The sequence below is a fragment of the Cibotium barometz genome, chromosome 11, assembly GCF_041138505.1.
Source record: "Cibotium barometz isolate CiBa-2024 chromosome 11, ASM4113850v1, whole genome shotgun sequence".
NCBI lineage: Eukaryota > Viridiplantae > Streptophyta > Polypodiopsida > Cyatheales > Cibotiaceae > Cibotium > Cibotium barometz.
Genome location: NC_141056.1, coordinates 34,055,990 through 34,068,676, shown reverse-complemented (window position 1 = coordinate 34,068,676; position 12,687 = coordinate 34,055,990). Strand labels below are relative to the sequence as shown.

The 12,687-nt window shown below is 45.1% G+C and overlaps 1 protein-coding gene across 3 annotated transcripts; it reads right to left on the bottom strand.

The window, feature by feature from the left end:
• Nucleotides 1-5,177: 5,177 nt before the first annotated feature.
• LOC147634094 (uncharacterized) lies at nucleotides 5,178-11,484 on the bottom strand. 3 transcript variants are annotated; one of them, XM_086805202.1, is made up of 3 exons: nucleotides 11,009-11,484; nucleotides 6,431-10,211; nucleotides 5,178-6,332 (listed from the first exon to the last, which is right to left on the bottom strand). In XM_086805202.1, exons 2-3 carry the CDS (start codon nucleotides 9,761-9,763, stop codon nucleotides 6,009-6,011), a joined length of 3,657 nt encoding a protein of 1,218 aa, XP_086661328.1. In that variant the 5' UTR covers nucleotides 9,764-10,211; nucleotides 11,009-11,484; the 3' UTR covers nucleotides 5,178-6,008. The 3 variants fall into 3 exon arrangements, with proteins under 3 accessions (XP_086661328.1, XP_086661330.1, XP_086661329.1); XM_086805204.1 differs by lacking the exon at nucleotides 11,009-11,484 and adding an exon at nucleotides 10,748-10,991 and having other exon boundaries at nucleotides 6,431-10,214; XM_086805203.1 differs by lacking the exon at nucleotides 11,009-11,484 and adding an exon at nucleotides 10,748-10,991.
• Nucleotides 11,485-12,687: the final 1,203 nt, after the last annotated feature.

The window sequence follows — 12,687 nt, the reverse complement described above, 5'->3', positions numbered from 1 at the left end:
CTAAATTTGGAATCTCCGTGCGATTTTACCCTAATATAGGATTTTACAACATCCAAAATGGACACCGGATCAAGCTTATACGCAAATTTTGATCATTTTTAGTTAAAAAGCGACGACCTTTAAACCTTAATAAATGCACGACCGAGCGTCCGATCGACGAATGGTCTGCACCCCAACGACCAAGGGAACATCCCGGACAAAAAAAAAATCCCTCCCGATCCGGCACGCAAATCGAGGTCGGTGTCCCAAATTTAGAGACCCCGCCCCAAAAAAGGGACCGTACACACTTACCAAGGTGCCCGTACGATGGCCGCACAAGAACCAAAGATCGGCCGCCCACTGTGTGGTCCACATGCACCGCTACGTGGAAACCCATGCTGCCTCTAACCAGATAAGGTACATGCGTACCACTCCTTTCCCTGCTTTCCCTGTTAACCACCACCGTACCTTTCCCCCAGAGCCATGCAGGCCACTGATCTACAGCCTTTGCCGGCACACCATCCTTTCAACCTTGCTTTGCGCAGCGCCCACATCCGTACCCCACAGCTATATAAACCCCTGGGGTGCTCCATGGGCAGCACGCATTTCTGCGTAGCCTATACTCTGTCGTGTCGCCGTCCGTACCGTCATCTGTCCCTGCACAGTGTACTTGTTGCAGTGCAACCGCCCTTGTTGTCGTCCCTCTCCACACCCCCTCATTTGCCACTTTTCAGATAAGGCAACTTTCCTCTTGTTAGAAGGCAATATCCTTAACTCTCCCCCCCCGTGAAGAGACTTATAGCAACACCCTTCCTCCCCTTTAGCAAAACGTTTTTGTGTTAAGGACATCTCACAATCCCCCCCCTTGCGAGGACTTTAGCAAGAGGTTTTGGCCTTAGAGAGGATTCATGCGTTGTGGTCTTTTGCTCATACGGTGAGAAAACGATCTCAGAATTGAGATCTGACTGGAGCGTTTCGACCGCGAGCAGCAATCTCTACAAGACGACGTCCAAGATGGCCCCATCCCGAAAACGTCGGAATATTACCTCGGGAGGTGCACGCAACAATGAGACTAGAGAAGATGCTCCTAATGCGGCCCCAACCCTCCCGTTTACAAGCTCCTCAAGGAAATGGTGGCCAGGTTAGCTTGGTTATCTTTTAAAGAAGAGTTTTTTTAATATTAGTGTTAATAAATGTGTATCTTTTCCTTTTAAAATGATGAAATAAAATTGTATGAAGCTACGATTTGAAGTGATGCTGTATTCAATGAATTGTATTGAAATTATTGTCTTTAAGAGAAAGAGTGCAAGTTTTTCCTCGCTTCGACGCTAACTCCGTTCCGTGCTTGTGTAGCCGGGCAGCGTCATTAGCAAAGCTCGAGAATGGCCCAAGGTATCCCTCATACCATTGGGAGACAAGGTTCACCGATTGAGGCGAGAGATTATGATGCTGTCTAGTTCTGAGGGCCCACGCTAGTGCGGTGAATAAGCCCACCCTAGTGCGCAAACATCCCTCTGAGGGGCGGGAGGATCGAGCGATGGAGCCTGAGAGGGCAACAGGCCGGCTTGAGTCCTCGCCACAGCGACCGACCCGTAGGGTTTTGCCCAGCATGTAGAGGCTGGAAGGCCGAATTCTAGATCATCAGCAGTATGAAGGAAAAGAATAAGAGAGCCGGTTTGGCTTGTATGGAATTGATTCATGTATAAACGTTTTTTATAAATCTTGTCTTTGACATTATTGTACTATGGAAAAAGGTTGTTTTAACAAACCTTATGAAAAGGGCCTTAATTAAATAACATGTTTATTTATGTCAAACAGTGTGGTAGGATTCATTAGAAAATAAATTAACACGTCAGTAGGGTGGAAAGTGGGAGGATGGAATGCCCCGACGGCACCATTCTACGGACGGGTGAACCCGATTAGTCGGGTAGCTTTCCAACAGATTAAGTGAAAGACCTACGCTAGATAAATAGAATCTTGGGCAAATTCTATTCTAGAAGACTAGGCCAACGGCTGTGCCTTGCATGGAGGATGAGAAAAAAAGCGTTGCCTTTAGAAATCAAGTCTAGTAGTTGCCCAATTTATGATCAATTACCTTATGGGTGATTTGATTTTTAGAAGATCACGCTCCCCCTATAGGATATGACTAGGTCTTACCTATGAATCGTATCCTTGAATCTTTGCATGATCAAGGTGTCAATGAATAGGAAATTTTTCTCCAAGTTAAGACTTAGTGGACTATCTTAAGTGTTTCCCCTATTTCGGAAGGGGGGAACCTTACAGAAGATATGGTAGACACCAACCAAGTTCTAGAGATCACACTTTGCATTTAGAAGAACCTTGAAAAAGCTTCAATCACGTCGAAACTTCTATCGTCTCATGAGTTCAGCGACCAAGTCTTTAGGCCTCGGTGACAAGTTCTAAGAATAGAACCTACATCAGGTAGGGGGGATGTTAATCCCAGTTAGGATTAACAATTATGCTCCTCCATTTAAGAACATTAATAAGTGTCATGCAAAGGCACTATAAAAGTTATAACATTATGAGATATTGGCCACCCAAGGCCTTAGTTAGTAAGTTTTGGGTATCCAAGTGTGAATAACGGCCAATTGTATATAAGGTATTCTGTCATAATGAATGGACACAATCCCCCTTTGCACTATGAGAGTTCTTGCCTTGTCTTGAGAGAGACTATGAGAGAGTACTCTAGTACATGTGCCTTCTCTATGATTGTATGCATGTATGCTTGTGTAGAGAAGTGAGAGAGAGAGATTGCCTTGCATGGTGGTATGAGCGACTCTACAGTGACAGTGTGGAGGTGAAGCTTGGAGGATTGGAGCTTCTCGAAGTGAGCTTGGAGACCTCAAGGGACATGAGCTCGAAGCATTGGTAAGTTCCCTACAATGGTTGTGTTCTATTGCTTCTTCCAAAGTTGAATGCATAGAGTTCCTTCTTTAGAGGTGTGGTAGCCCATAACAATCGTGTAACGACATTCAATGGGAAGGTAGAAATCTTCCCATGTTGAACATTCAACACATTGAGGGATGGCATGCCTTTGACTGTGGATTAAGAAACTGATTGCAAAGGAGAATCCTTGTAATAATGGTCAATTCCACAGCCATGACATTGTGGTTGCATTGGTAGATCATCTTTCCACAAACAATGGGGTTTGCCTAGAGAGGCAACGGTTGGAGTGGAAAGATGGGCACAACAGAAGGTCGCGGGCGGCGCTATGTGTGAGTAGTTAGTTTGTGGTGGTGCCACAAGTAAGGCTTGGTGCCCGGGAGGAGAGAAAGGTAATGTTACAAATGAGCTTTGGGTTTTCATTAGTGCAGTGGCTAATTGCATGGAATAGTTTTCTTGCATGTTGTTATCAAGAAAGATCACCCATTTACAGGCCTAATCAAAGATGGAGGGGTCTTTGACCAACATGTGGTTGTGAAGCCTTGGATTGTGCAAGCTTGAGAGAAAATGATCCATTAATTTCTTATCACTGAATTTTTCCTTGCTTCGAACGCGAATTAAGGTACTTGATGTGGGCGATGTAGTCGCGTAATCTTTTCTCTTGTTTTTGTTCTAATTGGAACAATTGGATGTTGGGGCTCCATTTGGGCCCGTAGGATGCAAATTCGAGAATGAAGACCTCTCTCACCACTTTGAAAGCGCTTTTGTGCCGAGGGTCCAAGGATTGGAACCATTGTGCGGCCTTGCCTTAGAAAGGAAATCAAATATGAAGGGCCACAAATAAAGGGAATAGTTTTAAAGCCCTACACCATTAATGGACTAGATGGATATTTAATCACCCATAGTCTATTAACTCATTTTGCCACAAATAAAGGGAATAGTTTTAAAGCCCTACACCATTAATGCACTAGATGGATATTTAATCACCCATAGTCTATTAACTCATTTTCATCATACTAACACACTGACACCCTGTCTCTTCTAGAGGGACAATGAACACACCATATGCATATCTTTCAACTGTAATAATCTCCACTTCAACTGTGATAACTTTCCCACTTCCCTCATCCAACTTCTTCAAGCAATCACAAGGACATGATTGATATTAAGAAGGAGAGTATGTTAACATGGTTTTTCACTGAGAACGTCACATATATTGTAATTCTCATCATTTGTTGTTGTAAGTGCTCTTAATATGCTCCTAAGTCTTATAATTAAAGGCCACAACATGAGAACCTTGGATAGAAATGAATTTGGTCATGGGCACCTTAGGTCAACAGCCTAGCGAGAAAAGGCTTGGGAAGTATAAAAGCCAATTTCTTATATTTTGTTATCACTCTCCTCATTTATGCAATAGAGTTTAGTGTTCTCTCTACTCTCTCTTGCAACCTCTAATCTAGCATGTGTGGATGTGATCAGGATTAGGGTTTGGGGTATTGTGTTAATGAGCTTGGCTCCTCTTGCTTCATCTTCTTCTCTCTTCTTCCCTCTTTTTTGAGTGATTAGGCATTGGATAGTGATTGGCTTCATGGAAGGCACTCCGACCTTCACAAGGAGTGATTGCACCACCCACTGGAGGATGATCCCCATCATCTATGATGGCAAGCGTCGGAAAAGCGTGGAATCAAGCAACGGTAAAGCTCTTGAGCTCGGCTCAAGCTTCACGGTCTCGTTTCCCACACATAAAACTCGTTAATAGCATGCAATTGTAAACGTGACGTGTAATTGTAAACAACATGCAATTGTAAACAAGACGTGTAATTGTAAACAACATGCAATTGTAAACTGGTTAACATTCAATTGTAAACAAGACGTGAAATGTGTTTGATTTGCATTCCCCCCAAAGCACAACCTCATAGGATTGGGCTTGTCTCCAAGTTGTGAAATCCTCTAGTATCCGGTTGCTAGAGTAGACAACACAACAAATCCTCTTGGATGGAGAGAGAGGTGCCTTCTGTAGCAACGAGTGTGAGAGAGATAGAGAGAGAAAACTAAAGTGTTGATGGAGCTAGGATTGCAAAGAAGAGTAAGCTCGATGCAAGCATGTATGCGAGAAAGAGAGGCATAGAAAGCTTTAAAATTTTCCATATTTGAAATTCCACTTAGCTTGATTTTTTATTTATTTTTGGATGGACCAGCTTCCTATTCAACCTTACTTCGAGGTTTTATAGAAGGGAAAAACAATCCTTCACTCTCGCTCGCTCATACACACACCTCCCTCGAACCCCCCTTATCTCTAATCAAGTCAAGCCCTTCAACATGTATTTTTCCTGAAGAAAGTCAATCTTCTGTAGCCCTGAAGACTGGTACTGCCATCTTTCTGTATAATGCAATGGTACGTTTTGACACGGCAACAGTTCTGGGAACAGGGTCCCCTAACCAAGAGAGTGAGTTTTGAGAGACCTTCACATCCATCACCTGTGCATGTCCGAGTCGTCATCAAAAACGTGGTGCGATGACTCGTGCAAGAGTGATTGAGGTTTTAACACTCTAAATGGCGATCTGCAAGCTTCAAGCTGCTTATACATATCTTCCCACTGATGAGACGGGTGAGTGCATGGATGCCCAATGATAGCCCATCCATGGCCCACATGGCCCTCACTAGGTTCCTGTTAGTGGAAACTGGCTGACAAATCTCCCCACCCATGGGACTTGAATGGGTAAGATTGCTTGCCCATCGCTAATGGGCGTTCAAGATGGATTCTCCTTGCATGTGTGCTAGAGCTGGTGCCAGATTCTCATTGAAGATGATGTCCCTCGCCTCATTGGCTTCTGATTTACATGATCCCTTGCTGCTAGCTGGTAGTTGAGCTGCATTGGTTCTCTTTCATTGAAGATTCTCATTGAAGATGATGTCCCTCGCCTCATTGGCTTCTGATTTACATGATCCCTTGCTGCTAGCTGGTAGTTGAGCTGCATTGGTTCTCTTTCAAGATGACTGTACAAGTCCCCTTTGAGACTTGGCAGATCAATGTTGGCCTATGATGGCTTTTTTGGTGGACAGGAGACAGTAGAAATAGGGTCATGTGATGATATGGGCATGTGGAAAATCAACCATGGACATATCACACCCTTCCAAATGGAGATAGAGGTGGATTAGAGGGACACCAACCTGGGATATCGTTGTAAACCTCTGAAAATACTGGCACATCAATGTGTGTAGATCTAGAATCTGATCTTTCCCGTGTTTCCAACTGGCATTGAGGAAGAGTATTCTTAAGGTGATCTGTCTTAATCCATTTCCCTGGGGATGACAATAACTCCCTGCTGTGTAGAATTGCAACAGAAGTAGCAAATGCTTCCAAAAGTGAGAGCTCTCCTTGGAAGTTCAGCATGAAAAAGCCTTCCTGGACAAGAGACAAGCTAAGTACCACTTCCGGCCTTTTCCCCTGTACCATCACAAAACCATTAAGTAGAAGTTAAGTCTACATGCTTTTTGTTATGAAATACCCTATGATGAGATGCACAAGGGAAATATGAGATAAACCTGGGAGTAAATGTTGAGAGGCTGATTCTGAGAAAGCGAGCGTATGGTGTTGCTGTGAGAAGTGGCAGACTTCTTGGACCTTTCACTGCTGAAAACTTTCATCCCACAGCCCAGATCCCAGCCACCACAATCACATTTTCCACCGCATTTCCACCGCTCAATCAATGAGGTCGGCCCGCATTGTCCACCATTAGGCAGACCATGGTGTTCCATGGGCAACATCATGGTTACACGCTGTGGGGTTGGCCCATGAACAGCATTGGGCACACCATGGTGTTCCATTGGCAACATTATAGTTACATGCTCTGAATTTTTCAAAACATCCTGTTGAAGGTTTGCTTTTTGAGCAGAAGAGGCTTTCCTGTTTGGGTTTAAGTCACGAGAATTCTTGCCTTTGGTGGCCATCTCAGCATGGGATGACTGCTGATGCGTGTGAGAGTGAGATATAAATCCAGTCTGCGGCCACTTTCTACCAGATGCTTGTTTCTGGTGTACACCACAACTGTCGTTAGGCTCACCGCTGTCATCCGAGAACTTTACATCCCATCCACATGCACCATTTTTTGGATGATGGTTACCCACTTCATGGACTTGTGTTGGTATCTGTATCACAATGGCAGCAAGCTCCAAGTGTGATGGGCAAGAGCTGAGATGCTTGACTTCTGAGTCTGTCAAATCAGAGTCACTGCATGCATCGAAAGAAAAGCTTGGCTGATGTCTTGCTGTTCCTTTTAAAGGACTACATGACTGTGGTAGAGTGGTGGTAACAGTCTTTAAACTCATTCTTGCACTTGTAGGGCTTCTTGGAATGTCTGCCATGTGATTTCCAGAAAGGCTTGAAGGTGGAACAAATTCACGAGTATTTTGGGCAGACAATGGACTTTCTCTTAGTGTCGAACTGTTCTGACATGCATTACCTGACGACAAAATCCTCAAGCTCTGGCTGCGTACAGCATCTTCAGCTCTTCCATTAAAGAGTACGAACTCTGATACTAAAGAGTAAGTCATCTCTCCTGTGGGAGAACCTTCAGAACACAGCAGACTTGAAACTTGCATCTTCCCAGCAAGATCTGTGGAAGTTTTAATATCTTTCTTGATCCAGCTTCTCCAGCCACTTGCTCCTTTGCCTCTAGAATTACTTCTACCAAAATGGAATGTGTACATCCAATTACAACCCTCTTTGCTTGAATAGTTTCCAAATGCACAAGCCCTTGCTAGCAACATTTCTTCAGAGTCGTTAATAGTCAGGGCATAACAAGGAACACCATCTCTTACGATGCACTGTAAGTAACATTGCAGCATGCATGGGGTAGCTCCATTCGGCCGACTTGTTGGCAAGTCTGGTGGTCTTTGTGTTGTAGGAAAAGCTGGGTTACCCTGACCAGATGTCCCCTTAGAAGGGGCTAGACAATGCACACTTCTTGAGGCTGGAAGAAATGGCTTGCATGAGAACTCCAGGTCTGAGCTTTTGTGTTTCTGGTGGCTTTTGAATGGCGAAGGTCTATTGATAGCAGGTTTGGCTGGAGCTACACATCCTGCCTTGCTGTGGCAACTGGCATCTGCATCTGCCTCTCTTCTCAAAGGCAATCTGCTTCTCATTGAATCTTGCACGAAGTGGCCTCCAGGAGGTTGAAGTCTCTCAAGTGGTTTCAAAATTTCAGCATGCTTGTGGCTGCCCTTGATAGGGCTAACAAAGACCCTGTCTACTAGCCTTGAACTTTCTGACTTTGCATCTCTTTGATGGGTTTGGGAGCGTGTCTTTGGGAGTGAAACTGACCGTGATCCGACAAAGGCAGCTTCTAAGTTTCTAACAGCTGATCTCAGGCTAGCTTTTGCACCCAGGCTCTTGCTTCTCCAGTCCCAGCTCGCCTTGGAAGGAGAGTGAAGAGGTGGCTTAGTTTTGGATGTTGCAAGCCATACCATGTCAACATACTCTTTCCCAGTGTACTCATCGTGCCTCTCACAATAACTGGCGTCACTGAGTGAGAGAGGAGAAAGTGGAGTGAATTCATCAGCCTTCTCCACATACTTGATTTCACTGAGTGGTAGGGGGGAAAGAGAACAGGCCGTTGCTTTTGTGAACCTCATTATCTCATGGTAAGCATGGGCAACAGAGCCAAACCCAGATGACTTTGTGGCTTTATGCCTATCATTAGGAGAATGAATGCCCGAGACAGATCTGCCGAGCATAGGCATACTTAAAGGATGTCTTTCCAAGAAATCTTTTGTAGGAGCTCCCTTGCTTTGATTGGAAACCATTTCAGCAAAAGTTTTCTGCTCAACTGAACTGCCCTTAAACGATGCAATACCCTTCTTTTGTGTTCCTTTCCACAGGAGTGGTGTTTGAAAAGAGAACCCCTCCCCATGATTTCTTGGGGTCAAGTGCCAGGAGAAAGTTCTTGGGAAGCTTAGTTTTTTCTCACACTGATTGCTATCGGAACCATTCTGAGGCTTTCCATCAAACTTTAGAAGCACCCTGTCGATATCAATCTCGGCCTCAGAGGGAGCTGAGTCACAATTTGCATCTTCTATTAATACCCGTGAGACACATGCAGGTAAACCATGACTCCCAACATTGCCATACTGGCATTGATCCATAGAACCCTGAGCTTCCATCTGGCAGTGTCTGGATTCATCATTTAATCCTCCTTTTTTCTGTTGGGAATTGACAAGTGAAGCTTGATGCTGACTGATCGGTTCTCTGATGCTATGGGTGTGCTTTAGTGCTTGGTCAATGGATGGAGCAATGCATGCATCGCCAGAATGGTAGGAAGTCTCAGGTGAGCGAGCCGAAGCTGAGGAGAAGGCCGGGGTGGCCAGCCCATCTGCCCAATCCTCTTCAAGAATCTCTATGTTTTCAGACTCATATTCTAGCACATACCCATCTGTATGATGCTCACCAATGACATAGCTTGGTTGATTGCCCTTTCCATTTCTGCAGTGATGGTTGTCAACCATTCTTCCTTTCAAAAATTTAAACTCTAGAAAGCCATCATCGAGAGTCTCTTCTCTTTGTAGCATATCATGGATAGCCTTGGAAAACTTGCAGTTGCCCTCAGGGAGCATTTGGGTTGGATCCCACCTCCCTATAGGTCGAGTGCCCGATTTTGAGCCCAGGCTAATAGCCAAGCTTGCAGGTGATGGCTTAACTGATGCAGCAGAGGGTGAAGGTCTCTTGATAGAACCAGTGGTCGCACTTTTGCACGAGGAAGAGGAAGATTCAAATGTTGAAAATGAGGAAGAGGAGTCACTTTCTGAAGGAGAGTGAGGGGTAGGGCTCCTCAAAGAGGTATTGATACTCCCTTTGATCTCATTAGCACTAGTTTCCTCCATGATGCCAAGCCCCTTGACCTTGTCTGATTTCTCCTCCTCTTGGTTGGGGGGCTTTGTGACGTACTTCAACTTGGCGACATGCTGCTAGTACCCTGCTACCAGTTTGAGTTCATTACTAGGCAAAATTCTTTTCTCAACCATGATGTCCTTTTTCTCCTGCTGCTCTTCCTCCTCTCTGCTCTTTGAAAGCGTTAGTCTAAGGGTAGGCATGCTTCTCTGGTTAAAAATCTTTATGCTTGATTCAGAGGTTGCACTTACTATAATCTGGTCCCCATGTGCGGAGCTTTGAGCATAAGTATGATGCACCTTTCAAAATACAACATTCCTCACTTGTATGAATGCGGTAGCTGACATCAAGGGACATTGTTCCCATGCGAAGACTCTTGGGCACGTCCTGGTATATATCCGAGTTTTCCCCACGCTTCTCACATGAAGAGCATGCCAAAATCTGCTGCACACATCAGGTAAAATCAAACACACAGTGAGCAGAAGAGAATGATCCTCTCCTACAAAAGGCTTCACAATATGTTGATTTGAATTTCGTCTATTAGCAATGAACGACCCTCTCCTAAAAAAGGTACAGTAAGTTCCTTGCTCAGTGTCTAATGCCTTCAATTTTGATGGAATAATTTAAACAGACTAGTTAAAGTGAGGCAATAGAAGATGGCATGAAATGCGTGTGTGTGTGTGTGTGTGTGTGTGTGTCTCGCGTGCGCCCACGCAGACACACAATGTGGCTCACACAGGAGCTGTTGCAATGTGAGGCAACTTCCTTGATCACACTTAAAAATGGTTTTATACTTTCTCAAGCTGGTCGCCACACAGTTTACTGTTTAATCCAACAGCAGGACAATGCTTTGTACGAGAGCTGCTGGGCACGAGCTGATCAAAGCTTTCTTGCTCAAGTTGTGAGTGCAAATCCTGTTTTCGCATGCTAAACCTTGATGGGAAGATTCAGGAATTAAATCAAGGAAAGCAACCTACCGGGCATAACTGCAATATGCGTAACGCACAGAATTAGCAACAGTAGAGTGATGTTAAATGCGTGGGCATAAGGCCAAGGATTTTCAAAAAAACAGATGCATCTTTTGGAACGTGAGGACAATGTTCGAGGTAATTATAAATCAGCTGGGACTAATGCACCGGTGCATTTAAGGTGGGAAGGGTGTGGTCCTGACCGTGTATAAAAGGTGGGAAGAGCGTGAAAAATCAAGCGTTTGAGGCACACGATAGGTGGAGGTGTACCAGGAAAGGGTGGAGAATTTGATGATGGAGAACAGTGTGAACGCAAAAGACTAGATAGAGGGTGCCCACTGCCCAATCTTACTGGAATTGGGAGAAGGCGCCCACTACCCACTCCCTCAGGACACCCAATGGGAGGGCTGTGTGTATACTGCAGGTGTGCATGCCGGGACAAAGCATTTAAGCAAAAGGGCGTTTGAGTTTGAGCCAGGCCCTGCTGTGGGAACAGACGGAGGACAAGACAAGAGAGGTCTCATGAGCCATGTGGAAATCCTCTGCAGCGAACTACAGGTCACGGGCGAGGAAGAAGAAAAAAAAAAAAAAAAAGGAATCAAAGAGAACAACGGGATGCCCCTACAGCCTGCTTCTGATCTACCTATAGGACTGCCAGCGCTGCCATGAAGTGGGAGGATGCCGCTGTATGATCACTGAGAAAGAGAGACACAGAGAAATTCTACCTAATATAAGTGTGTGAGATGAGAGATAGAGACCCTACTTAATATATGTGTGTGCGTGTAGAGAGTAGGTAACTCATATGGCACTGGGCGGTGCTTGCCATGAAGTGGGAGGATGCTCCTGTGTGTTGACTCATATATGTGTGTGTGAAAGAGAGAGCCTCCACTATATGTGCCACGTGTGTGTGATGAGAAAGAGAGAGACCCCTCGCCCTACTGTGTGTGCGTGAGAGAGGGAGCCTAGCTCAGCCAGCTACCCAGTATACTTGTGATGAGAGAGATAGACATTACTTAATATGTGTGTGTTAGTGAGAGAGAGAGGGGTTTTTTACGTCGTAGCAACTATGCCAAGAGAGAGAGACTAGTGAAAGCGAGCTTAACTTGGATCATAGTCTCTACAGTGGTGCTGTTAATTTGGTACAATCTCTTTGCCTGTAAGAACTTGAAGAAACGAAAATCCCAATGAGATCTACATATTCTACAACCCTGAGTAGAATGGCCAAACTTAGAGTCCTACTACTACATCACGGACCCACTAACCCTGTACACGCCTTGGAGTTGTAGGAACAGTCCCTCCCTCCTAGCCTACCCTCGAGACCTACGCTTTGGACCTTGGAAAGAGTACTAAACCTCTATGAATCCCTTTCTTTTCCCAAGGGACCAGCTACGCTCTGCCTATTTTGGACCTTGAGGCTTGAAAATATCATGCAAAGGCCCTTGGGGGGACTCCGAGGGGAGGTTTCAAATGCAAGCAAGGTATGGAAAATATAAAATATTTCTGTTATAACTTACAAGCACGGCTAATGTGAAAGAAAGCAAAGGCAAGGGAGCTGAGACTTGAGTCTTCAGAGAGAGAAGAGGGAAGGGGGTAGCCCGGGTAGGCTCTTGGATCATTGATGCACACACTGTGCAGCACAAAAAGATTTTAAGAGACTCAATTGTCAAGACTGAAGAGCTACTAGCTACTGTGCTAGCATATATACTTATCGGCTGTCAGGCGGGCTGTCACACACTGCCACTGGACGTTCATTCCATGGTCAACCCCATGCACGATGTGTGTCTCACGTGTGTGGTGTACAGAGAGAGACCAAAAGGACTCAGACCCGTCTGTGTGAGTCCTGCCTATGAGTGTGTGTCGCAGTGCAGCCTGCAGGCACACTATATATATATGCGTGAGTGTGAGAGAGAGAGAGAGCGAGAGCGAGAGAGGTGGGGCACAGACTACAG